This window comes from Physcomitrium patens, chromosome 22, assembly GCF_059467195.1.
Source record: "Physcomitrium patens ecotype Gransden chromosome 22, ASM5946719v1, whole genome shotgun sequence".
Taxonomy (NCBI): domain Eukaryota; kingdom Viridiplantae; phylum Streptophyta; class Bryopsida; order Funariales; family Funariaceae; genus Physcomitrium; species Physcomitrium patens.
Window position 1 is genome coordinate 5,784,212 of NC_143431.1, and position 27,383 is coordinate 5,811,594.

Consider the following 27,383-nt stretch of genomic DNA (forward strand, 5'->3'; position numbering starts at 1 on the left):
GCAGGTATTCTCAACAGAAAATTCATAACAATCCTTCAGATCAAAAGTTAATTTTTATTGTGTAGTCAATTGATATTAATGATGCAATAATGTGCTGTGCCTTGCTCCACATATTCTATGAATACACATGTGGAATTTCATATATTATAGAAAAACCAGAAAGATCTCAAAACCATCACCTAACTTTCTTCCAATATATCTTCATTGCATTTCTTTGCACCCCATACTCCTTTTCTTTCAATTCATCTCTTTTCCCTATGAATAAATATATATATATATATATATGCACTAGAAGGAACTCATTTAGCAAGCTGAATGCTTGTCAAACTCATTTAGCTACTTAATCATTTGTGTGCTATTAAAATATTGGCTGTAGATTTTATAAAATAAATTATTGGGGATTATATATTCATTTTTAATTCCAATCTTTAATTTTTTTTGTTACAATCTTCAAAATGGGTGTTCCACATATTCACAAAAAATGAGATAAGGAGTGAAGAAGGTTACTAGTTTTGTTAACATCACATTTTTGAAGAGAAGGCTTCATATTTTATTCTTCTAATGAATTAATTCTCCAAAATGGAAGGTCCAAATTATACATACATACACACATGTACAATATATGTAATAGAACTTTTCAAACTGTTGCTCCTTGAGCTCCATGTCCTCAGAGAATAGAATTTGCACATGTTCCATGTGTTCCTAGTGTTCTTGGTGCTCCAAAGACTCCTGTGTGGGTTCATGGGCAATGTAAGCCTGCAACAATTTGGTGCTGAGAGTTTAAAAATCCAACAAAGAGCCAAAACTATTCATTGTGAGTGCCACTTTCAAAGAAATGGTAATTCTGTGGATACTTGTGTTGTGAGTACTAGTAACACAAGGAACACTGATTTTATTTGGTGCCAATCACAGATTTTAAATGGTGCTAACAACCTCAACCAATCAAGGATGATTGTGGACAGGCAACAGTCAGACACCATTTTATTTTTATACATATACAAGTAGATATGCATGTCCAGTTCTTATATAGTAATAAGAATAATAACATTATTATGAAGGCTGAGAGAGCGAGTAGGAGCCAGTAGACCCAACGGAGGCGGGCAGCCAGCCAGCCAGGCTGGCAGGACGGGCAGGGGCACTTGAGCTTTTAGAACTGACTGACTGACCCTTTCCTTCCTCTTTGTGGCCCTGCCCTACTGCGGTGCTGCCTTGCTTTGCTTTGCTGTGGCCCTGGCCCTGGCGTCGCTGTGGTGGCACCTTCGACGCAGAGTTCCTCGGGGTGGCCTGTTTGTGTTTGTGGGTTTTGTTTTGTTTGGGAGTGTCCCCCCGATTCAGCATCATGCGTCAGACTTGCTGCTTCCTTACCCACACTACTACTCTCTCATTCTTCACTACCACCCTGAACCCCTCCCTTTGCGCTATTAGCCCTTTTCCCTGCCCTGCCTCACTGAATTTTGGTCTCGCTGTCTCGTCTCTTAGATTGTCTGCTACCGCCAGTTTTTTTTTTTTTTTTTTTTTTTTTCCTTTCCTTTCGACTCTTTTAGGAGTGATTCGGGAGGAGCCGATGTGGGTTTATTCGGAGGTTGTGTGTGAGATTTGTGGGGTGCCAAAGAGGCGGGGCGAGTCGTAGGATTGAGTGAGATTCAGATCAAGGGAGGTGGGTTATGTGGATTTGTCGAGGGATTGTGTTGAATGGGCGGTGTTTTGTGGGGTTTGTTTGATGCGGAGGCGATTTTGAGAGGTTTAAGTGGTGGTACGTCTGTGGAGAATTGAGTACTAGGGATGTGCCAGAGTTTGAGGTGCACATGCTCTGATGTTGCGGGGTGTTTTTTTTTTTTTATACTGTCGATCAGCTTATTCGATTTAAGCGCCGGTTCTTTGGGAATAGGATGAATTCTGTTTGACTGGTTGAAGGCTAGAGGGAGTGGTGGGGAGGTCCCAGGTGACGTCGACACGCCCTTGGAGTTTAAATCCGGAGGTTTTGTGTGAGGCAGGAATTATTTGTTGTTTTGGGGGAGTAGAGCGAAAGACCTCTCGGAGGTGTGTATTTGTGGCATCTTTTCCGATGGATTGCATGGCGTGCTTGCGTAGGAGACACAAAGACTCGCCGAATGGGTGCAAACCCACCAAAGTGATGCATGACGCAGGTAAGACTTAAGTGTTTCCTTGATTGTCGCTTTTCAGAAGTTGGGATCGTCTTGATTTCTCTCAGGTTTATTTCGTCATTATGAGGTATTCGGGATTGAATTGATCGTCTTGTTTAATACAGTCGGCAACCTACTCTGAGCTACACAATCACGTCATACGATTGTGGATGCAGTTTTGGATGTTATTCTCACAAGCATTTACGAACGGTGCATGCTCTTGACAGTTGGATGTGCAGTAGGATTTTGAGTCTAACTGATATTGTTGGCCTTTGAGAACACAAACCTCATCTGTGAATTCCTGAACCTGTATTAGCAATGTCAACAAGCCCATTATCGCTCTGTTCATGAAATCAGTTTATTTATTTATTTATTATTTTTAAAGTGTGTGCGAACACACATACACATACACACACACACACACACACACATAAATACATAAAAACTTGTGATTGAACGTTTCAAACTGATGACGTTTCTGTGCATTTGAGGACTATGTTGCTCTACTTGTTTTTGAGTGCTTGTAAATGAAAGTGGTATGTTTAATGATGGAAACGGTTTACTTTCGCAGATGTAACTTCTCAGCATCCAACCAATGTTCCTTTTTCCCCTAATGGATTTCAGCCAGGAAAGCCTACCGTGAATTTTACAATGGCTGAATTGAACAGAATTACTGGTAACTTTTCTGATAGTCATAAGATTGGAGAAGGTTATTTTGGAGCAGTTTACCAAGGAAGGCTCAGGGATGGTACAACGCTGGCTATCAAGCGAGCCAAGAAGGTAAAACGAGCTCAGGGAATCCGGATGCATTTCTAAGCTGTGGATTGTGGGTTTTGCCGAGATGGTGTTGATTGAATTTAGCTGAATGTTTCTTACGTTTTTATGTTATGCGTAAGACTCTTAATGACATGACACTCTCGGGTACCAGGATGCATTTGAGGCAAGAGACAGAGAATTTCAGACTGAAGTTGATATACTTGCTCAAGTGGAGCACCTGAATTTGGTGAGGCTGATAGCCTCTTTGGAGGACCAAAATGAGCGGCTTCTTGTGACTGAGTTTGTGCCGAATGGAAACCTCAGGAATCATCTCGATGGTACAGGTTGGAGATTCTATATTTATGTTGAGTCGTTTTTATCGAAGTAATTTAAGGTCTTATCTATTCAATTACTACTGTATTACAACGTGAAGGACATAGTTGCCACGCTTTTATACTTTGATGCATCTATGTTGCAGGTATACAAGGACATTGATTAGTCGAATAAAATGTTTTCTTTTCTTGACCATGGGGTGGTTCATTGCAACCAGCTTCAGATGATTATGCTTAGAATTTTGTCGTTAGAAGCTACGTGCCTACAACTGCTGGTAGTATGTCTATGCTTTAGATTATCATTTGTAAGAGGCAATGGGTGAGTTAATGCAGGTCAAGGACATGGGGTTATTCTGGACATGAGCACTCGCCTTAACATCGCCATCGATGTTGCTCAGGCTCTTGCATACCTTCACTACTACACTGGTAATTGATCTTTGACGTGGGTGATTTGGTCACGGACTCTTTCCTTCCAATGTTGACAAGTACCCGCAGGTATCGGGGGGGGGGGGGGACATTAGCTCAGTTTTGGGGTTGTAAAAACCTTGACAATTTTGTCTTAAATTACAAGATGGGATGTGAAAAATCAGTTAGGGCTTTGGCAGTAGTTAACACTTGTTCATGGTTGCCGTTGTTTGGCATTTGCAGACAAACCTATAATACATAGAGATGTCAAGTCTTCAAACATTTTAATCACTGATACCTTTCGCGCTAAGGTTGCGGATTTTGGTTTTTCTCGAGCTGGTCCATCGGGAGAAGAAGGCGCTACACATGTTTCCACCCAGGTTAAGGGCACCGCAGGGTATTTGGACCCTGAATACTTGACAACGTATCAGCTGAATGTCAAAAGTGATGTATATTCTTTTGGCATACTGCTGGTGGAACTTTTCACTGGGAGGCGCCCCATAGAGTTGACTCGTCCCAGTGATGAGCGTGTAACCGTGCGATGGGTAACATCTCTTTCCTCTCGTATAGTTCAGTAATTTTTCTACATTAAATGTTTTGGACTACTGTACGACGTTTTGAACATTGAGTGGTTCTGCTGATCTAATATGATTTGGAAATCCGTGCATCCTTCCTTTCAAATCGAAACTGAATAGGTAATTGCAGGTACACAGTAAGCTCGAATGTCGTTGTACCTCAAACTAACCTAGTTCATGCTATTGCCGCTAGTTAGAGCTATTTGTAGGTGAAGGTGGAACCTTGCTTTCTTCATTTCTGTGGGAAATTATTGTGCTGAAGAACAAAGTTATTAGTTCTCGGATATTTAAGTGCCGTTTCTCCTGCTCAGGCGCATTGTTATGGATTTTAGCTCCCGTGCACTTGAACGGGGTTAACGGAAGGGGATGATCTCATGGCTGGACTTATTCCAGGTCTTAGCTGATTGATATGGATTGTTTTCAGTCGTGCTCTTAATTGTTTTATTCCCATTCAGCTTTCTGAGATGATTACGTGCTGATTTTCAGGCGTTCAAACAATATTTGGAGGGAAGGCTAAGGGTCATTGTTGATCCAAATCTGCAAGTAACACAGGCTGACTTCAGTATTCTTGAATGTATTTTTGATCTTGCCTTTGATTGCTCAGCACCCACGAAGCACGACCGTCCGAACATGAGAGAGGTCAAGGAGAAGTTGTGGGATATTAGGAGAAAATACCAGTTGATCAAAGATCGGCAACAAGAAGGTTCTGAGGCAGGACCAGAATATGGTGACTATTACGAGAATGGCAGCCACACTCCACGGGAGAGCCGTCGGCCGCATGGTAATTCTCGAACAAACAGGCGCTCAGAAGAGTATCACAGAAGTCACTTGGGCTGAGCAACATTTGATAATCAAACAAACACGGGGATTACGAAGAAAGAGGGGCATCACGTCAACGAAAAGCTCAGAGGGCTTCTTGAGAAGCTTACGGGGGTTCGGCTATGTCTCGGCTTACAGTTCCAGTACCCAATCCCTTCATATCCCCAGTCAGACAATCTGAGAATTGCCGAACTTAAAAAATACCTTTTTGTTTTGATTAAAACTGGCTGTTTACCGTACCCTGAAAGCAGGTCCAGCTCTAACCTGCCGAATATTTACTTTATTTGGACTCTCAGAGTATCGTTTATGACGAGCGCTAAATGCCATGGCTCTCAGTGTGACGGTTCATGCCTCTGAATGGATCGGATTCTTCACGCTTCGTGAATCAGAAGATGACAGACTTGAGGTATATCTCGTTGGACTTCTTCAACCCTATTGAACCATCAAATTTGCGTATTGATCAGATTGATTCTCGTTGTTAGCAAGTCACGCGAGCCGCATCTGCCACGATGGCTTCTCTTGCATAGTTGGAAGTTGTAATACATTCAAAGTGTATTCGCGCGGCATGTTCTGTGACAGGGAGGCAATGTTGTGAAGAAGACCAAGGTTCAGGGATAATTTTCGCTCTAATCAATTTTTCTTCTGATCTCTTCTAAGGGCTCAGGTACGATTCCGGACATTGGTTTGGAGGGACCAGGTTTTAGACAAAACCATGCTGGTACTTTTGATGTTCCGCGTCAAAGGTTTGTCTCCCCTTTTTCGCCGAATTCTGGCAGGGGTGTCAGTTCCCAGAGCCAAGATTAAGACAGTTTGTTACGGTATTTCAGGATATATCCGCCATTTTTTACTACTTGGTTTCAGACTCGAGTATTGTAGATTGTCGAGTAATTGCCCAGTAGCACAAATTGATCTATATATGTTTCATGTACATATTCTAAAATTGGGTATTTCTGAGACCTAATTTTATTTTCCGAAGCGTAAGTGATAAATGCCCTCAGTCTGATTTACGTGCTAAGATATATGAATACGAATTTAAATTTCTGACTACTTATGAATCCAGTGAGGTGCAACCAAAGAGATTCACTAGGCAGTGGTGTCAGGTGTGCAGTACTCTTCAATGAACTTTTAGATCAGTATCTTCTTTTGGGATTTTTGTGTCTAATCACTGTCTTAAGTATGCATTATGTAAACATTTTATCTCCAAAAATTTAATTATTTGAAGTGCTGGAATCAAATGCAGTCCTTGAACTTAAGAAATATTAGTAGTCACAAGCCGAGTTGAATCTCTTGAAAATTCTTAGATCCAGCACCAAGAGAGTCCCTTGAGTCAAGACGAAGCTTTATTTGTAGTCCACTGAATAGGGTGAGGCTGCAACATCGAACAATTTTGGCAACTTGATTCGGATCCAATTAATGCAATTATACATTTGAGCGGAATGTTTCAATGCATTGCTGAGCATTCAGAGCTGGTCACATGGGCCTGCGAATACGAAAAGCTTCCCAAACATTTATTATCTCTCACGATTATGGATTGGATTTAGTTCTGTTGAAGAATGGTAACCTAGCTTCAAATGTTATGATAGCTTCTGAACCATACAGGTGCATATTATGTGCTTTAGTGTAACATTGAAGTACGGAGGTGCATATTATATCTTTTAGTATAACTTTGAAGCTTGATTTTTAAGTGGGAGAATTGAAGCCTTATAGAGAAACTACCTCAAAGTCTAAAATTGATATTTTGATGCAGGGAAGTAATGTCCTCTAAAGAAGATAACTTCAATTAAAAAGTATAATGTGACAATCTTTAACAAATTTGGTGCACAGAACAATTACCTATTGGAATTCAAGATGATATATATATATATATATATATATATATGATTTTTTTTTTTTTTTTTTTTTTTTTATTTTCTGAACATTTCTGAACAAATTTTAAGAAATTGTAAATGTCACAAGCTTTTCATAGTACTATAAAGACACGAAAATTTGTTGTAAGGGGTTTGCAAAATCATAGAGAATAGTTTGTAATATTTATGAGGATAAGAGCTAATTCTCATTTTTTTTATTTTTTATTTTTTTTATTTTATTTTAAATACAAGTTCTTTGCATACAAAATAGAAGAAAGCAAAGGTACATTGATTTGGATCAATATAATCAAGGCCCTTGTAAATCAACTCATGGTCATGGATGCTTTTGTTCATAGATTTGCCAAATTCTTATAAAAACTTGATTGATGCATTGAAGTTCATATTCATGAAGAATTTTACAGTCATATGTTATAATAATATTGTATAATGAAGTAGTTAGGTAAAAAGAAAGAAGTCCTAAATCACAAAGTTATTAATATTAATATCACATTAATATTTTATTAATATTACAATTGAGTAAAAGAAATTTCTTTAATACATGTTTTGGTATAAAAATACATTATTTTTATATTCAAATAGATAATTGATAATAACCACAAAGTATATGATCTTTTACAAAAATGTATTTTACATAAAAAATAATGGTATAGTTGAAACCTTGAACATAAATTTTATTAATGTGGGAGTTGAAATGAAGAATAGAAAGAACAAGATAATATTTAAAAATGTTTTTAATATGTCTGCATTTCAAAAAAAATCATTTTTTTAATCTGAAACTTTTGTTTGGAGATCGCAAAATATCATTTATTTAAAAAAATTATTTAATCATATATGTTAGAATAAAATAATTTAAAAATTGATATTTCTTTAAAAAAAACTATAAATGTCTATATTAGTTAGTCAAATAGAAAATACTATAAATATAATCTTAATTTAAAATACTTTAATATCTTTGTATTTGGCAATAACCATTCTAATTAATTTTTGTTTCATAACAATATTTCTCATCTCACTTGGATTCTTTTCTTATTTTGTATTGAGCATGAATATATTGTCTTTTAAGAGGTTTGTTTAGATTTATATGTGATGAGACATTCTCAAGGCTAAAAGTAAGTACTATGAGAAGTTTAAGATGTTTGAAGTGGTGAGGAGAAGAAATTAGAATATAATAATAAAGTACCAATATTAAACAATGGAGGTGGACTTTCATCTAAAATATTTGATAAATGTTTTAAAGAAATATAATAATATAAAATATGCTTTGATATTTTATATTGTATATAGTAAGAAGATTACAACATTATAAAATGGAAATAATGATATTAGAAGCATGTTATTTTAGACATAAATTAAAAATAATTATTAAAATATAACCTTAAAGATTTCTTATGGGTGATTAGTTTTTAAAAAATAAACCATTTAGTACAAAAAGTCAAGTCACTTCTTAAAAAATGTCAAATTTTAATTTAGAATTTTGATTTGAAAAAACTATTATAATGAGTTATATTAAAATGATTACATCAATAGTTATATGTAAATTTCAATGGTTAACACATCACACCCAAATGAATTTCCAATTGTAGATTCATTCACCGTTTCATAACGTACATCTTAACAACATCATTTGCCATGAAAGGCATAGTTGCAAGTATGGTTTTACAGATCATCATGAATTTCATCAGCGGGAACTCCTTCCTCACTAAAATCTACTGAAATGTATCTACACTGCCATATACAAGAGAGAATAAAACGTCGTAGCTAAAAAAATCGAAAACTTGCTGGACTTGAGCAGGCTGTACCACTGCACTTCCGTGAGGGTTAGATTCCTCAATAGATTGGTAATGCTTTCCAAATCATTAAAATTTTGCTGCATCTTATTTGTCTACAAAGGATGGGTAGTACCTCTGTAACGCACAACTAACGTCGCTGGAAGTTAAGGAACTTGATGGAGAACGCAAATACAAGCCAGAAGACAGCACAGAAACCTATCAGAACAGCAGCACAAACTCCAACCATGGAGTGTTTGTAGCCGAAATAAGAATGCAGGTAATCTTGCACACTGGAGTTGGTGAAACCCGGGGCCTCGAAGGTCGTAGTAACATCACCAAGTTGTGACACAATTAGACCATAGAGAGTCCATGCCACAGGACTTAGATAATAATACCAGAACCACCACACCGGCATACTCTGCATAGACAACCAGTTATTCGTTATTAAGCTGCTGTATATGAATCTGTTGAGGCATACGTACAAGAGAACAGAGGAACTGGTAATAAATTGAATCAAATCCTACATAAGGCTCCTTTAATGCTGTTATATACAAAACCATTTGAAGATAAATGTGGTTGACACTCACAGGACGGGGAATTAGAAACCCAGAGAAGAGATTCCAGATGGAGTAAAACGCAGATGAAATGACAGCTGCTAACTGCTGTGAGGGTGTCAAACCAACTGCCATCATCCCGTAAAATGTGAAATACAAGAACGTCAAGAACATGAACAAGAGATACCAAAAAAACTTGGCTGCAAAAACCACAAAAATATTAGGATTAGAAAGTTTTGCGAAATTTAAATTTGCTCAAATACGAAACTGTTGTCATTCAGACAATGTAAAATAAATCTGACTTCGAGATAATTGACGATTGAAGTGCGGAGATTATAAAAAACAGCGAATAAAAGATCATCTTGGCGAAATTGCTCTTACCTGCAGTCCATTCGAACTGGATCATTGAGTATGTAATGAGCCCATATAGTAAAGTTTGAGCCAGAATGTAAGGAATTTCAATTAGACCCTGTACAAAGATGCACATCGAATTTTACTGTAAAAAGCAAATAATTAAAGCCTGGTGTTCACAGAATTCAGGTGTTGCAAACATAGACTGAAATAAATACCTTCAACCATGAAAACATACGCTGCCAAAGGTTGCGCAAAATAGTGGTAGCTAACGAAAGATACGTTAAAACAACAAATTCTTACAATTTTTTTTGTATAATTCAATCTAATTTCACCCATTTAAATAAATTTATTACGCTGGAATTAACAAAATAATGATGAGTTAAATTAGACCGTTGAGCCACGGCCAAACATACCTGCGCAAAGGCATAAGGCAAGGGTGAATACATGCCAGCTGCCCGTTCCCTGTAAAATACTGATCTCTCCACTGCTACAATAGGTTGCACACTGGAAGCGTTGTTTACTCCCAAAAATAATACAGCAGCATATAACGCCCCCATAACGTTAAAGATATCCTGTTGTGTATCCCTGAAAAACATATTACAAATTTACTTCAGTTTTAAGACGTATATTTTCAAAAATAGAAAAAAAATGCTGAAGTCGATGTGGACATTAGAATTCAGATTTTGACGTTGCTTATGTTCGCGTTTGTTCCAGTTCAACTAGGGGCAGAAAGCATCCGGCGCATTATACAATTTGTGGTGATTATTTACCTCCTCGAGCCGAGACTCCAAAAAACTGACCCAAAGATCAATGCACAGATGGCTGTGAAGAAAAAGCGCACAGCGTTATAATAAGGACTGCGCCAATATGTCAAGTTTTGCTTCCATAAACACGCTTTGAACTGTGTCCAAGAAGATCGTGAGAATTGAGTCGAGAACTCGAGGTCATGAGATCCAGCTTTGGGGACACTTAACCTCGTTATCATCTCTTCATTTTGCCTACAGGGTACATGCCGACCGAGCTATGAATTAATACAAATTCTCAAAAAAAATTCTCATATCATGCGTAAACTTTACTATGTTATTTAAAATTCAACAGACGAAGTACGTATTCCATACCGAAACAGATTCGAATCTCTGTAGATGTCTGCAAAATCTTTGCCAGTGCGCAACTCTTCTCCTGAAGTTGTGACTTCCAGCATCCATGTAGCTGGATTATACCCTTCTTTGATGGGAGGAGTTCCCTCAATGGCCTACTCCATAAGAACAAATTGCACGAATAAATTCAACAATCACTGCTATCCGATAACATGGTATTGGAAATAGCTCCCAAATGATATTGTAGAACACATTTGGAACATGTCATCAGTAAAAACCAAAAATAAGTAATCTTAAATGACCCAAATCGTTTTACACTTGCAACAGATTATCGACTAGTACCTGGAAGTATTCAACCAATTTTTTTGATTGTGGACCAAGTTGCCCAGCGTACACTGTTTGTCCACCACGTTTCAAAAGTAGAAGCTGCAGGCAGTAGTAAAAAAAAATATAATGCCGTTAAAGCACCTCATCAGCATGAAAAAACAAGGTAATGGAATTTATCTACAGTGTGGTGGACATACACGAAGTCGATATTGGAGAATCGCACATCATCAAACAGAGTAAGATCTAAAACGAAATGTATTATAAACGAGAAAAAAATACCTCATCAAATGCCTCAAAAATGTCTATGCTAGGCTGATGAATGGTGCAAACGACTGTCCTCCCTGTATCCACTGTGTTTCGAACAGTGCGCATTACGATTGCTGCTGCACGGGCATCCAATCCTGACGTAGGTTCATCCATAAAGATAATGGACGGGTTGGCAACTAGTTCAACGGCAATAGTCAGGCGCTTCCGTTGTTCTGTCGAAAGTCCAGTGCTACCAGGGAGTCCTACAAGAGATTGTCTTAAGCTGTTCAACTCGACCAACTCCATGACTTCCTCCACGAAGAACTGTATGAGTAAAGCACAATGAATTCAACTTTTTGTCAGTAGTGACCAATGAATTCGATAGACAGAAGTTGATGACATTGATAATGTACATTGGCTTGTATGAACAGGTTACAAGAAAGAATAATACCGTTTAAGTCATAAAATAGTTTTTAATTGGAGGGTCATGAACTCATAGAAAATTGCGTTTTAGTTTACAGAACAAAAATGGAAGAGCAAAGGAAGTTCTACTCACCTTTCGAGTTTCAGGATCAACGTCCTTAGGTAGCCGAAGCCAAGATGAGTATGCTAATGATTCGTAAACGGTCACTTGTGGAGAATGAATATCGGTCTGCTCTACATAGCCTGATATACGTGCAAATGTTTCCTGAATCTTGGGATACCCAGACACCCTTATGTCTCCTTCAATGTATCCTCCCGTTTTCCTTCCAGCAAGGACGTCCATTAGCGTAGTCTTTCCCGCTCCAGATACACCCATTAGCGCAGTCAGTACACCAGGCCTGAACGCTCCACTTACATTCCGTAGCAGCTGGAGCCTGTCAGAAGTAACTCCTTGGCCTTTCATATTCTGCACAACACATTTGAACTCATTGATGATTTTTTGCTTCAACGGGATCCATTGGCTACAAAAAATTCTTCATTCCCCCCCTTTGTTAGTTCGGGTGAAGAGTGTCGGCTACGTGGTCACACGAATCAACGTAATAGATCATGCTGTCAGACCATCCTGTGGCAAATTGGAGCTGAAAAGTATGTACTTACAGAGGGCATATCAACATAGTAATTGACGTTGTGGAAAGTCAACGCCAAAGGTTCGAAAGGCAGGATCATCCCTTTCCTTCCCTGGTTTCCTTTCTTAAGAGTTGTAATATCAACTGCCGTTTCAGGAGGTACACCATCATGATGCTCATGAGAAAATTCTTTCATTTGCACTGATGGAAAATGGAAAAATAAATTGTTAGTACTTGTCTAAAACCTCCTTTTCATGTCCACTATTAAATCCGAATTTAGAAATATTTCGAGGTGAAGTGAAAAACTGAAAAGTGGCTTTGTGTGTATGTCATGAATGTGTCAAATAAATGACTTACATCCATTTTAGGTTCATTCAATATACTTGGTGTGTGGTGTAGGGAATCTGCACTGGAGTGGTTCTAAAAGAACTATTCCTAAGTTTTTGAAAAGACGAGCTTCTCTTACTCACCTGATTGATGGCCATTGTGACCTGAATTACCGTCACGCCTACTCAAACTCTTCCTTCTAGAAGAAATTGCACGTCCTTCAATTTTTTCTTTGATAGTATCCTCAGCCACCGTGGCTTGAGGCTTGCCAATGGCTGCTCAACATCAAAAGATCCATGTTAATAATTTAATGTCATCGCACAAAGAAAGACTTGAGAGGCTAAAAGATGTTCTTTCAATTTCTGAAAAATGCTTTACCAAAACAAATAGTCGAATATGAATGTGCAAGGAACTGAAATGATTCACTTACGGCTCAAATGCTGTAAAGCGAAGGTCACCAATATATTGAAAAGCACGATATAACCGACAAGAGCGGCAAGACCAATCCAATACCAGTACCATCGAGTATGTATCCCCCGACTCTTTAGGATGCTCAAATACAGTGGTTGTCCTGTGAGTTGGCTAAGCTGCAACACCATCAAAATCGAAGAATGTTACAAAACACTGAAACGAATTAACATATTACAGAAACAACAATCGCTTCTGTCCCCATTTGTGCAAATGGAATGCACGAGTGAAATTCGAAATACTTTAATGTGGGTCGAACCAAAGAGGGAGTGGTAACAACACGCATACTGTGGAATATGTTTCTCAAGAACAAAAACATTCTCACAACTCCAAGGCGCACGCCTGAAACCCTACAAAGTAATTATCTAAAATGACAACACTGACCTTTTGCCATCGAGGGGCAAGAAACTCGTTAACGGCAATTGCATTTTGTGCATAAGAGAGAGGAGAAATCCAATACCCCCATATCCACCAAGGATGTATGCTTTCTGCATCATGAGTAACAATATCATCAGATGGAATCAAGAAATAAAATTAAGTTCTCGGTCAGGCAGTAAATTTTATTTTAGATGCAGGCACTCCCATCTTGAGAATTAGCTGCTGGGTGGAAATATACCTGGGAAATCCTTTCAGAGATTATTCAAATCCAAAACCAATGACAACCTCAATCCACTTACTGAATATAGCTAATGTATTCAACTTGAGTGAATACAAATGAACCAGACAATGAAATATTTTCCACAGAAATAAGCAACTTACGCTTTGCGAGAATGAAGCCTCCCAGTACAAATACAACCACCAGGGCAAATGAACCAAACGTATTAGCAATCACCATACTGCGACCTAGTGCGCCTATGAGTCGGAAAAGAGCGATTGCCATTTGGTGCATAAGGAATAGTAGTAGTATGTAACGAAAGAATCTGCCAATATTTACCGATCTTTTATCAATCCAGTTAAGAAAAAAGAAAAAAGAAAAAAAACCTCGAGATAAGGCATCTTCAGTTTGGAACCCCGTTAAAAATAATGTACATACAAACATACTGGGATTTACAAAAACATGCACAAAAAGAAACTAGAAACACTTCACAACGCGTAGCAAGAGACATGGATCTTCAAAATTGTACAGACAAACAAGGATAAGCAAGTCACAAGATAAATACTCATCTACAAACAGCAAAAGAGTTGCTACTGCAATATGAAGGGCGTAGAATTGGCACCTGCCCGCCTCTGGGGTGAGCCCTATAATGTAGTAGACGATACATGACCATATCAGTGATTCAATCACTGAGTAAGGTAGACGCAATATAAAGCTAGGAACCGAAAATGCCCAACCGGGGTAGAAGAGGTTATCCCGTTGCTTGTAGAAAACAGGTAGTCTTGCCACAGTGATGGACATTTCTGAAAACCCGTTGAACATCATGTGCACAAGTGCAAAGAAGAGTGTGCTCAGATACAGTGTCCCGTATAATTCATTGCTTGGATGCAACTCTGTTCGGAAAAAAAGAGTTGAAGCAAGGAGTGCTACAAAGGCCACCTACAACATAGGACAATGTTTTCAGTCAGACTTACATTGTCATTTCCCGAGTTTGTTAGTTGACAACCCCAAGTTGAAAACAGGTATAGGTTCTATTGATGAGGATGTTGACTCACATTCCCTGAACACGAACACGCGAGGCAATATATAGGCCATATCTAGGTAATGCAGAAGGGACCAAGATTCGAGTCAAGAATCCTCACCTGACAGGTTCGGAATATGTATAAGAACCTATTGCGCTTGATGAGCAACAGCTCCCTCTCTAAACAGGCTTTAAAGAGATCCCATTTGGATAATGCAAATTTAGATTCAACAAGAGCTGCTGGATGGCTTTGAGATTTGTCGAAAGGTGTGGCAAGTTGCTCTTCCAACTCCTTGCCAACACGATAATCTCTAAATGCGTCTGCAATTTCAGCCACAGGTATATATCGATACGGCCTTCGTTCGTCGTGCCAATACTGTTCCTGATCCTTCTTCGACGTGACCTGCACACTTCATCGCGTCTAAAATCAATAACCGTAGAACGCTAGTTGAGGTCATTCTTTCCAATATGACCTCATCATTCAGGGCTGACCAATCATGTTTAGCATAATGACCTGAAAAATCTAAAACTTAACTAAAATAAAACAAAATAAATATTAATGTTAATATATGACTTTTCAATTATAACTGAATTAGAAATCTGGTCAACATTACCTCTTGAAGGAAATCTGCAACTCCTTTTCGAGGCGGCAGTTTGAACCCAACGGACTCGAAAAACTCTAATATATCTTCTCTTGGCCCAAGATAAACAATGTGACCTTCAGCTAGTAAACAAATATCGTCAAACAACTCAAAGGTCTCTGGTGCAGGCTGAAGGAGAGCCATTAAAACAGTCCCGTCCATCAGATGCACAAAATTTCGGGTGCATTTCACAATCTGGAACGTAGTTGAGCTGTCCAAACCAGTGGAAATTTCATCCATGAACAAAGTCTTCTTTGGACCAACCACCATCTCACCTGCATGAAAAATTACTCCATATTAAGGGAAGCACACTGTGCTGAACAATTTAATGATTACTGAATGCTTGCCAAGACACTCGATGCAACGTCCCACTGTAGCATCTGCTAATAACTCGTAACACTAAGCTAAGTCTCATGAGAGACTTTCAAATTATCAAATTTCAGATGTTTTTCTTCGAACGACAAACGCTACCTTAGAATGAAGAACTTCAAAGATCTCAAAGGAATCACAGGATATGGAGTACACGCAAACTCAAACAGCCAGGAAATTCATTCGTTGAGTCGAAACTAACACCAACATGCTTACGCTGGCTCGCATATTAACAAAAAAAATAATTGTTGAACAGTGATAAGACAACTTCATGTTCATGGTTGCTTTACCTGTTGTCACACGTTTCTTTTGTCCTCCGGAAATACCACGAAGCATTTCATTGCCAACAACAGTGTCGGCACATGTTTCAAGGCCCAGAATCTTCATGATGTAATCTGTTGACAGACTATGTTTCTTCCCCTCAACAGCAGTAGCCTAATAAGACGAACATGCCAAGTATGAATAATTCAGTTTTACAATCTGAAGAAACACTCAATCCAAAATACTGCAGCCTATCATGAACAAAAGGTTAAGCTCACCTTCATGTAAGCATCTATATCTGGATCAGGACGAATGTTGGCTTCCTTCTCACGACGAGCAAGCTCCAGAAGCATATCTACAAAACCGCGACGACAACAAGGATCTCTTCAAGACTTTAGTCGTCAAGTTCATGATTGAATCCATGATATTGTTAAAACGGAATGCGGAAAATTGAAGACACTTGAAGCACAAAATGCAGCAGAATGTTGCAGCACGAGGTTGTTTCAGGCTACAAACTAAGCGTTGAAGAATAGCGTTGATAAATTCAGCCCAGTTGTCAACATCGAATATGGTGACACTTAAGCACATAATCTCAAGGAACGCTTCTGCAGCACTAGGTCCCAACTTCAAAGTTCCAGAATAATCAAGTGATGAGCACGGACCGTATTTGTAGCCAACACCCTGACATCGTGCTGCAAAATCCAACGTTTCTCTTACAGTAAGCTCCCCAATGTGGTTGTCAGTTTGGCTAATGTATGATGACGTTCTTTGAGCAACGAATTCATCAAAAGTATGTCCATTGTAGGTTATCCTGCCCGATGTCTGCATTGCAAGGAGTTCAAAATGAGTGCTTCATATAAAGTTTCGGCACGGTGACAACACATTCGAATTATAAAAATCACTTACCGTTACAAATTGTAAATTTACAACCGGAACTGAAAGAACATGCAACTGGTATATTAATTAACCTCAATCAACTTGGTAAGGACAGCTCAACCATATTATTCTTCAATGCTACCATTCTATCTGTGCAAATATGTGACAACTCCCACAAAAAACTCAAGAATCACCCCAAGTATTCCTCTGCTCTTAATTGATCTCTTGGTAAGAAAGCTGTGAGACTATTTCGTCTTTAGAGAACAAAAGTATGCTACAAGAGTCGTTCTGGTTCTTGCACCCGCGATAGAATCTTCACTTCTACATGGCAAGATTCAACTGACTAATGAGGCAAAGCACACTAGGTTGTAGCATGTGCAACCAGTTGGCACAAAAAGCAGCCGTTGAAATAATCTAATAGACTAATTAAAACCTGTTGTCAGTTTTTCATTCACTCTTTTGAACTCTATAGGTTCGTAGATTATGGAACGTCGAAAACGCGTCTTCAGATATCTAAACAGAATTGACAGCGTAAGTAATTCGAGAACGGAGTCGGAAAATAAATATGTTCGGCTGCAACTTACCCTCAAGGATTTGTTAAGCTTCCCAGCCAGAGCTAGTAGCAATGTTGTCTTGCCAGCACCTGGAGGTCCTAGTAGTAGAGTCATCCTAAAAACAGAGAAAATACCATTTGAAATTAATATATCAGAATAAGGAAAAGGAATTGTATGCAGCAACAGCCAGTCTTACACATTCTATCGAGTATCAAAGAAGAATATGCTTCCCAACTCATTGAGTCAATGCAGTTGAGACACAGCGCAAAATATTAGAATGCTGCATTGGAATATACTACAAAGAGAATGGTCTCAGCATGGCAATAACAAATGAAAAGATTATTTGTCCCCTAAGTCCTGTAACCGAGATGTGTAACGAACAAAAACTGTATCTGTACCTGCCAGGTCTAATGATGCCACTGACATCATGCAAAATCGGCAAGTCTCGCTTATTCGGTGGTAAAACATGACAAAAAGACAGCAGACCCTGCATAGAAGCAGAAGCGAATGGGACATCAGGTAGTCAGAAACCTTAGAACTCTTCCTCGGCTTAATCTGCGCTGAAAATTGCAAAGCATAAGCAAAATTCTGCGAAAATAAACCAAGAAACCAGATACCTCCACAATATTTCGCGTGAAATTGGTTAAACTTGGCAACGCCCGACTTCCGACATAGACATCCGCGTTCACAAACAAATCTTCAAATCGAACTTCAACTGAAGGCAATTGTATGCCCACTCTGAAGATACAAATAACAGGCAGTGAGAAAATGATACTAAGAAAATGATACTCTTGTCTGCAAACGGAATGTATTCGCTGTACTAAACATTTCCTTCGAAAATCTGAAAGTACTCACTCATGTCTAGAAGGAAGCTTTGTACCATAACTTCATCCCGAGCCTTACAAGAAATTCTAAATTCATAACCATTTCTCAACGTGAGCTTGTCCAGAATATATTTGACGAAATTTTCAAAAGACCCGAAGTCTATACAGATTTGATTCGTTGATTATATGTGATCGACATAATCTCAATAATTCGTCACCAGATGCGTGCTGTTGTAATAATTAAACTGGACATACCAAAAAAATCCTCAACACTGAAGAAACTGAGAGTCATTGTCCTAACCTGTGAAGACGTTCCTTGACCTTCAGAAGAAAACGCTCATTATCCTGTTCGCCAGTAGCCAAAGCCTTTTCAACGAGACTTGCTCTCTGTCCTTTACCTAGGCGCCTCACATCAGTTATTCCACGGGCCTCTTGCCCTTCAGCATCAAGAATTGCGGTTCGCAGGCGGTGGTATGTAGGTAACTTCTCAAGCGCAGCCCATTCTAGCTCCTGTTCATCGTCCGTGTCCCGACGATGACTGCTAGAACTTTGAAAGGGAACGCGACCGCTCCCGGTATCGGACCACTTCCTCGACCCTCCATGCTTTTTTTCAAACCAAATGTCCCCTTCGGGAACTGTAGATTCTGCCATCTCCTAATCCTCGCACCAGCTCCTTCAATTCACTTCCTGCACTCCTGAATTACGACTTCCACCTCTCAATTCCTTCGTGGACTTCCACGACATCCGCCACCTGTGCAGACCTCTACAATGAACGCTTTCTTGACTCTACAATCACAGTGCCAGACTCCTAATTTATACCAAGAACGCAACCGATTCCGGACAGCATTTCAGAGGCAACATCTGACGAAGAAGACCATGCATCTCCTGAAATCTCGACAAGGCGAGTCCACGAGAAACTGCAGAGGAAACATCGCAGCAACACAACCCTCACGTCAATTAAAATTCGAAGGGGTGGCAGAAGAAGCAGGAGTGACAGCGAAGTAGACAACAATAGGCGGGGACCGAGATTCCCCCTTCGAGTTCTCTCTCGTGCAAAAGGTGAATTCGTTCGGTCCAGGGAAAAGGTGACATGGTGACAGAGGAGTTCAAAGGGGGATGGAGGCCAATCCGCATCTCACTATCGTTACTTTACCAGCAGCCATTCTCGCCGTGCCGTGTGTGCCGAAGTTGCAGTTCGCGAGCCGCTTTCCTGACATGTAAATGAAACCTCGCCTCGTCCTTCACGAGACGCAGATCTTCGCTCTGGAATGTGAGTCCTTTCTAAGTAGGCTCGTCGGTCCATCGAAAAAGTAGTGGATGGCAATGTTCAATTGCTTTGCTCATTGACGGATGTACTACTTCGGGATGGACGAGGCACATTTTTCTATCCAATGTCACAGTATAAATTGTCAAGTGTAAGAAGGTAAGAAAATGTGAATGTCTATTAGTGATAATTTGGTCAAGTAATCTCAACAATCTAATTATAATCCAAGAAATTGTGGGTTCGAGTTCCACATCCATCACAAAATCATTAGTTTATTTAATTATTCTATTACTAAAAATAGACTGGTGTATTGGTTCTTCCCATGGCCTCTCCTTCGTTTTTTTCTCCATTGCAAAGCAAAGAATCCAAAACACTTACTAATTGTTATTGCAACCAAAAAGTGAATAAATATAGTAGTGGAAAACAGTGAGTCGTTGTTTCATAACATAAATTAATTCCCATCATCAACAAACTGTAAAGGCCTCATATCATGCAGTTTGGTGCACAACCTCGAAGCAATGGACGGATGAATGAAGAAAGGTGTAGATGAACGTATCCGTTGATGTGATTTGTATGGATGATAAATCGAAAGCGGTAAGATACGCGGGTAACACGGACCGGGGAGGGCGTGCGATCGACCGGGAGCTGGCAGTGTCCCAGTTGAGAAAAGTCTGACGACATCACATGACGCCCACTCGTGACGTCACCATTCTGGCAACTCGTCCCATAATAATGGCTGGCTCAATTGGCATCGCTGGTGGAGACGACTCGCGTCGCGTGCAGGAGGGAGCCCGTGAATGGTCCCAAAGGTGGTGGTTTTTTGCTATGGAAGTTTGTAGTATTGGGCTTTTTGTATTGTTGCCGACCATGTGGCTACTGAAGATTCAGCGAGGTGTGCTTCTGGCTGCCACTGTATTTGAGAGCACATGCAGGAAGGAATCCACTGTAGGAGTAGCAGAGCGGTAGCCTGTTGTTGTTATTGCTGTTTCATAATACAGTGCTGCTCTCCGACAACTCCACTTATCTCCCCATTTCGCTCATTACAGTGCCTCTTCTAGAAGAACTTAATTACGCTATTCAAGGATTTGCGTGTACGATCTGTATAAGTGGTAGAAACCGGGCACTCTCCGGTCCAGGAGTATGGCGATATACCAGCTCCTTTTCTGTTCTTTTTTTACTTCGGAAGTGCAGATTTTGTACAAACAAACACACTCTGACATCCCTTACTGGGAAAGAAAAAGAAAGAGATGACTGAAAATGAGCGACTGCGGTGCCAGATAGATCCATGTATCAAAAACTCACAAAATCAAATATTGTACATCAGAAGCACGCTGCTTGAAGAAACAAGAGATTACAAACACAGTATTTCAGGTTATTGGGGCGATTGCCCACTTCGAGATGAAAGTAGGAAAAATCCGATGCTTTGTAGTAAATGAATCGTTTCCAATGGGTGCTTAAATCTTGTCATTGGTTGATGCCAACCAACGGTAGTGTAAATACTGGCTAAAATATCAATGGAATTGTCAGGTTTCTCGAATTGCAGAATCGCCACTCTTATGTGTCTTAGCATGCTCCTTCAAATACTCCTTGCTGTGCATTTCTGTCAATCTGTTCATAAGTTGAGCTATCGTCAAACCAGGATCACCAACCTAAAGAAGTGAATGCGAGCGATGAAAGCTAAACTTTCCAGTATGTCGATTGATAATATATTATCTCAACGAACTGCAACAACAAAAGTATAAATGAAGAACCCAGACCTGCTAATGGTGCGATCCTTAGCAAACCCCAGTTCGTCGTCTACCAGCAAGTCTGCATCACTGTGACGGACAGAGCGAGTATCACTTTTTTTAGGAGCATCTGCTCGGGTCACTACCTTAGCGAAGAGCTCTTGTGGAGATCCTTCTGCTGAGCACATAAATCGCGTCCTGTGGTCATACATTACCTGTGTCCACTCCGAAAAGACAGTCTGACATGGAGAAAACTTGCAAAGTAACCGGATACTAAGTTTTACTTCATACACTTTCGAACATCAACAGTGTGCTGTGAAACCACATTGAATGATCAATCACAACATCAGCTAGAAAACTATCATGGCCTCGCCTTTCTTGCCAACAAACTCCAACTCATTGCATGAGGCAAACCATAGTTTTTCATTTTTTAAGGTTCCGAATTACAGATTCTGGGCTTTTTCCATTAGCAAGACAATTGAGTCACTAAATCATAATTTTCCAATTACAAGGATCGGCAAATACTAGAAATTATCCTTCGTTTTCTCAGCGTTCTGCTCAAAATTAGATTCTGACAATGGGGGAAATTGAAACCAACTTACATCCACTAGAGTAACAAAACGGTAAGCAGAAGATCGATTGTGTGAACCAAATATAGGGACGCTGTCTAACGCCAACGTGTGGAAGTTTTCTGTATCCATGTCACACGAAGAGCTTAGTTTTTCGTAAAATTAGCTACAATCTAAAAATAATAATAATAATACTTAGTGGCTTACAACAACGTCTCTAACGAAAAATAATGTGAACTTAAGAACGAATCTTATCAAACCCATGCTCATCGAATTGTTACCAAGAAGTTAACAAGGAGCACTCACTGAAGAGTCCGAAGAAATCAGCAGCGCCCAAAGGCATCTCACATAATTCGTGAAACTGGAACATGGAACAACCTGCGCCAGCAAGAGGGACCTGTGAACATGCCTCGTCAGGAAATTCGAAAGAGGAAAAAAAAAAAAAAAAAAAAAAAAAAAAAAAAAAACACACACACACACTTTTGGAATTCGCATGAACAGAGGAGGATTTTTTTTTTTCGTCCCACCCACCAAAAGTTCACACCAAAAATTACTATCGATTATCCACTAGATTGTAAGAAAACACCGAACAAAAGCTATGCCAGTTTCAACTCTTTTACACACTAAAGCATTTCAAAATGATATCCTCGAATACTCACGGAGACGCTCTTTCCAACTGTACCTACTTCCATGGTCCTGTGTTCCAACCAACTGCCACACAGGTACGAAGGGGAAAGACACGCAGCATCCCTTTTGTAACACAGATGTGAGGCATAACAAACATAACCCGAGCTCCACAGTCACACCTTTAACTTTCGACCCATGATGACCTCCACAATCGTTGGTTTGGTCTCCTCTCCATCTAACTCTGCTAGAAATAACTTCCTCAGAGTTTCAGAGGCTCCAGGACCCATAAAATAAAATCCAGTTTCAGCCTGTTCATTTCATGCAGAAAAAAATTAAAATAGGGTTCACATAGTAAGTAGCAAAGCAAACATAAATATGTCCTATCAGATTTTCAAGTACCTGGTTTTCTGATAAGCAACTTAAAAGGTAAGAAAGGCGTATCAATAAGATAAAGTGAGAAGGAATCACGATCACACAACACGGATGAGAAGCGTAAGAGGCTTTCACTCTTACAGCGGTCAATCTTCGATAATCTGTGGAAGAGCCAATTTCATGTATCACACATCGTTTCTGAAAAATTCAGAGAAGTCTTTTAGCCACCCGTCGCCAAAAATTGTAGTAATCACAAATAAAATTAAAATCAACTGCACTAAAATTGGTAAACGTTTGTTGGTAAGTGTTTCATACTTTGAGCGTCGCGATAAATGGCAGAAATAAATCCCGTTGCAAACCACCCTCGTAAAGCTTATCTGGTGCCCTATTTGATGTCGATACCATAACCTGCAGCGTTAAATTTAGATTTCAGCGCTATTGCTCAAGTCCAACAGCTCCAAACGTTCAGCGTTGGAAAATAGGAAAGCCAAGCATGAGCTGAAACTTCGAGAAACACGCTTGTTTAGATAAGCAAATTCGTAATGCTGAGATTCGTAATGCTCACGACTCCATTTCTGAAGAGATGATCAAAAAGTCGATTCAAAATGAGGGCATCCGCAACATCCGTAACCTATGGCACCCAGTCCAAGTCATAGTCAACATCTAAAAATGCACCACCAGTACAGGTCCAAACAGCATAATGGGTGTCCATCTAGCGAAAACAACTTCCCAGATCTTAAGTTCACATGAGATTATCGTAAAACTTGAAGAATACTAAGCACTGCAAATAACTGATCATACTGACCAGCGAGTTCATTCAAAGGAAAGCATTACAAACCAACCATGAATTCGTCAATACATAACAAAACTGATTCTTCAGCAATTTCTCCAGCAACCATCTCCAGCGGATCGGCCATGCCCCGTCTCCTCTAAGAACACAATGAAAGTTTATTTTTTTGTACCAACTATACCTCTCAACATAACCTCACAATAAACCAGTAAAACAAATAGAAACAAACCATAGAATCACACTAGAGAAGCATCAAACTTCACGGGTAACCAATCTAGAAGTTTACATTCTATTGATCCACAGAAGATTTCCTTACTTGCAAACGACTATGGACATGTAACATGAAATCGTGAAAGTGAGTCCTGCTCTTCCTCCACCTCCTGGGTCTGGAGTATGTAATCACCGACCACAACGCAAATTGGATTATGATAGAATCTTTCGGTGGTCATTCTAAAATGTTGATAGAAGAAATCACCAGAACTGCATACGTAGGGCATCAGACCTGCTTCAAGCTACGAAACGAAACCTAAAAGGACACAAAATCTTACAACTGCTCGTAAAACATGTCCATAAGCATGGTCTTCCCGGTTCCAACACCTCCATACAGGTAAAGTCCCCGAGGAGATGGAGTTATCGATTTGGACATGAAGTGTTTGAACAGCCAACCTCCTCCACTGCAAGCCAAGCCCTTCGCATCATGTCAATTCCTTCGTCAGCTCTAAGCCTAAGCAATATTCTAATGCCGAAACTTTTTAGCGTCATTTTGGCCGTACACCCGAGTACGAAGTGAGTGTTTTGTGCTGAAAGCAAACCTGCCACGTTGAGAACTTCGAGGCTGATCTTTCTCCAAACCAATATCGCCTGCATCCCTCATCAGATTCTCGTACAAGTCCTGGAGTTCTGCCACGGCCTTTTCCTGCTCCATTCCACAGCCATTGGTCTCAATCTATTGGCACCTTTGCTATTCACCCAGTCCACAGCGAGAACAACATCCTTGTCCACCCTACCCTCGACATCCATGACCGTATTGCACATATGTAAGAGAAGTTGCCACTGTGATGCTCTCGTTTAACGTGAAACTCGTGTACAATATATGCTTTCCGACCCACATTGTTTCTTTTCGTGAATTACCAACGTCTATGCAAAACCATCCTCCAAAATTGCTCCCCCAGCAAGTGCTTCGTTGCGTGATACGAGCCAGACTAGAAAGTTGAACCAGATACCTGGTATTCATCACCAGGCTTTAGCTCCTGGGCGGCAATTCTTCGCTCGTATTCTACTAATGGACCTGCTTTAAACTCCTCACCTGAAACTCCATAAGTACGAAGTCAAAATGAAGACACCCGCAAAAAGTCAGTACTCTATTAGGGCATAGCCATTTACACGTTACATTTGATCATGTGAAACTCTCGGAGTTTTCTTCGAGCACTTCCGTGGAATTTGAACGGGAAAAGTTCATACCATCAAAAGAATATAGTTTTAGCCTGACTGAAAGTCAACTCGCTACAGCAAGGCCTGATACTACACCTGATACGGAGACATCGATAGAAGATGCGAAGCCCCTGATCGCGAAGGGATACTCCTCGTGCAAGCTACAGCTGGCAGTGAAATCTGTGCAGCCCCGACGATTTGCATTATACCCTGCGAGTGGGTATAATTCCCTCCCATGAAATCTCACGTCACCTACTGCTTGAAGATGAGACTGCCGCCAGGGGACCTGTTTGTGCAAGCTTCGAGCTCGCGCCACCGCCCGCATCGTGCTTCATAAAGTCATACAACCTCAAAGATTTTCACCCTGTAACCTCGCGATACCGAGCTTCACCCAAGACGAATAGACGCACAAGATATGAAGTGGCAAGTAGGTGTAAAACAAATCGGGGTGCAAAAGAGTCAAATAATTCCCAAAATCCTGCCTCTCGGGCAAGACCCCAAAAACCCTCACGGTGCTAGTAATCTGAGAACCGCCGCAAAGTCCAACATCAACCGCGGCTAACCACGGACATACTCTAATCGAACCTCGACCAGCACCTCTGACACCACCACCACACAACTAAAACAACAAAGACCCGTTCGTCCACCACACCCAGAATGCGACTGACACATCGACACCTAACAACAGAATTAACCGTCGAAATCCATCACACTGATCAAGTCAGGGGATTCTCGTGATGAAACGAAACGATTTTGCTCCTCCCACCACTGGATGCACAGAATCCCAAGCTCACAGGGTTAGACAGATGCTTCTGCTACTTGCCGATGTACGTAGCGAAGTGTGGATCGCCGAACGCAACCTTGAGAAAGCAGTGACGATACACCTTGAGCGGAATCTTCGTCGAGTTCGTGAGATTTGGATTACGAGCCGTGGTGATTGCAGAGCCGAAAAGGCAGAAGTTGTGGTCCGGTGTCGGAAGGGACTATTCGGAGGGGGGGGTGTCAACCGGAAGGGTCAGGTTGCCACGTGTGAGGTGAGGTGGATTTGGCGCGAAAACTGATTGGCTCTCGTGAATACGCATATGGGTGTGATACACGCGTGCGCTTCTTGTGGAGGCTTGTGAACGGTCTCTTTGTGTGGGCTGGCCCTTTCTCACATAGAACATGAGTGATGGTGGTGCCAATTTGATGTTTACAAAATTACTTATTTTCAATTTGAATTCTAATTTTTATTAACATATTATTAAATTTTGAGATTATACTAGACAAATAGATAGATAGATAGATAGATAGATAGACAGACAGACAGACAAGCATTGGGGCCTCTTGATTTGATTCAAGAATAACATATTTTATAGTCATTGAGATGTAATAAGAAGAATATATTTTGGATGCGCATATGAATGGATGTTTGGATGAATTAAGACACACAAACATTTATATCCTAATTAAATCTCACTTTTTTTTCTAATACATAATACTTCTTTATTTATATACTCTTTATTATTCAATATACATGTATGTTATTTACAAATAATATTTTAAACTATACATGGTTTTATTTAATATTTTGTGATTAATTTTAGATTTAAATATAAAATCAAATAATATATTTTTCTTTTTTCAATACATTAAGTACATTCTTTGCATTAATTAGGTGTGGTTTAAGTTCATAAAGACATCTAAGTTCCTAACACCCTATGTCTATGGCAAAACTCAAAAAACAATTACTCACTTAAATAATTATTCTTAATCAGTTGTTCTCTTCAAACCCATGAATTATTAAACTTCTTAATAGGTCTCTAGGCTTCCAACTAATGTCTATTTGTATTTTAAAGAGTTTGTTTGTTATCCAAAATCTATTCCACCCTTTCATGAAGACTTTGTTAGAATCATCTTCACATTTTTTTTCTTTTTTTCTTTTTGTTTTTTCTATAAAAAATTGTTATTTTCTAATATGTTGGACCATATGAGTTTCATGGTTTGTGTGTTATTACATGTCTTGTTATTAAATGTCTTTGCATTCAATTACATCTAGATTAATTATACACAACAGTCTCTAAATAGATATTATATCTTTCTAAATATCTTAAATTGTTTAAATGTCAATTCAATGGAATTGACTTTTTTTTACAAAAAGACTTTCTATGGTCTCCATTTTATAGATATTGTGATCAGTTTATATAAAATATTTTTTGCCTAATATTATATTTGTTTAGCTTGAGAACATTCTCAAAATCTATAAATTACAAATTTAAGAAGAGTTGGTATACATATTTGACAAGTACTCATAGTATTTAATTTTGACTAGATCCTTCAAATTTCAACTAAAATACATCTATGGCATATAAGCAAAATAAATAGCCTCCTTG

The 27,383-nt window shown here is 39.5% G+C and overlaps 3 protein-coding genes and 1 long non-coding RNA gene across 12 annotated transcripts; 1 reads left to right on the forward strand and 3 right to left on the reverse strand.

Annotated features, from left to right (window-relative positions):
- Positions 1 to 209: 209 nt before the first annotated feature.
- On the reverse strand, positions 210 to 634 carry LOC149986625 (uncharacterized). Its single transcript, XR_016499944.1, has 2 exons — positions 508 to 634; positions 210 to 255 (listed from the first exon to the last, which is right to left on the reverse strand). It is a non-coding gene; the product is annotated as an uncharacterized LOC149986625 (long non-coding RNA).
- A 589-nt stretch (positions 635 to 1,223) lies between these two features.
- Positions 1,224 to 6,002, forward strand: LOC112274703 (calmodulin-binding receptor-like cytoplasmic kinase 3). 4 transcript variants are annotated; one of them, XR_016499941.1, is made up of 7 exons: positions 1,224 to 2,147; positions 2,716 to 2,924; positions 3,073 to 3,244; positions 3,566 to 3,658; positions 3,881 to 4,182; positions 4,699 to 5,437; positions 5,611 to 6,002. XR_016499941.1 is itself a non-coding variant. In XM_024504390.3 (6 exons), the coding sequence occupies exons 1-6, from the start codon at positions 2,066 to 2,068 to the stop codon at positions 5,047 to 5,049; spliced, it is 1,209 nt and encodes a 402-aa protein (XP_024360158.1). In that variant the 5' UTR covers positions 1,263 to 2,065; the 3' UTR covers positions 5,050 to 6,002. The 4 variants fall into 4 exon arrangements, 1 of the variants encoding a protein (XP_024360158.1); XR_016499942.1 differs by having other exon boundaries at positions 1,355 to 2,147; positions 5,689 to 6,002; XR_016499943.1 differs by having other exon boundaries at positions 1,469 to 2,147; positions 3,073 to 3,238.
- Positions 6,003 to 8,465: 2,463 nt separating this feature from the next.
- LOC112274701 (ABC transporter G family member 31) lies at positions 8,466 to 19,286 on the reverse strand. Of its 2 annotated transcripts, none has more exons than XM_024504384.3 (24): positions 18,533 to 19,286; positions 18,025 to 18,145; positions 17,806 to 17,894; positions 17,438 to 17,522; positions 16,640 to 16,799; positions 16,256 to 16,332; positions 16,007 to 16,151; positions 15,321 to 15,622; positions 14,828 to 15,109; positions 14,308 to 14,624; positions 13,850 to 14,010; positions 13,475 to 13,578; positions 13,053 to 13,209; positions 12,766 to 12,897; positions 12,327 to 12,496; positions 11,803 to 12,135; positions 11,280 to 11,570; positions 11,016 to 11,099; positions 10,695 to 10,828; positions 10,347 to 10,574; positions 9,990 to 10,161; positions 9,604 to 9,691; positions 9,256 to 9,422; positions 8,466 to 9,086 (listed from the first exon to the last, which is right to left on the reverse strand). In XM_024504384.3, the coding sequence occupies exons 1-24, from the start codon at positions 18,880 to 18,882 to the stop codon at positions 8,817 to 8,819; spliced, it is 4,419 nt and encodes a 1,472-aa protein (XP_024360152.1). In that variant the 5' UTR covers positions 18,883 to 19,286; the 3' UTR covers positions 8,466 to 8,816. The 2 variants fall into 2 exon arrangements, with proteins under 2 accessions (XP_024360152.1, XP_024360153.1); XM_024504385.3 differs by having other exon boundaries at positions 9,256 to 9,350; positions 18,533 to 19,273.
- A 1,560-nt stretch (positions 19,287 to 20,846) lies between these two features.
- LOC112274702 (uncharacterized) lies at positions 20,847 to 25,941 on the reverse strand. 5 transcript variants are annotated; one of them, XR_002967492.3, is made up of 14 exons: positions 25,108 to 25,941; positions 24,804 to 24,886; positions 24,393 to 24,496; positions 24,129 to 24,254; positions 23,897 to 23,966; positions 23,633 to 23,719; positions 23,356 to 23,421; positions 23,106 to 23,198; positions 22,932 to 22,988; positions 22,598 to 22,726; positions 22,098 to 22,188; positions 21,825 to 21,913; positions 21,253 to 21,312; positions 20,847 to 21,103 (listed from the first exon to the last, which is right to left on the reverse strand). XR_002967492.3 is itself a non-coding variant. In XM_024504386.3 (14 exons), exons 1-14 carry the CDS (start codon positions 25,334 to 25,336, stop codon positions 21,019 to 21,021), a joined length of 1,494 nt encoding a protein of 497 aa, XP_024360154.1. In that variant the 5' UTR covers positions 25,337 to 25,941; the 3' UTR covers positions 20,847 to 21,018. The 5 variants fall into 5 exon arrangements, 2 of the variants coding, with proteins under 2 accessions (XP_024360154.1, XP_090102150.1); XR_002967490.3 differs by having other exon boundaries at positions 21,253 to 21,400; XM_024504386.3 differs by having other exon boundaries at positions 21,253 to 21,437.
- Positions 25,942 to 27,383: the final 1,442 nt, after the last annotated feature.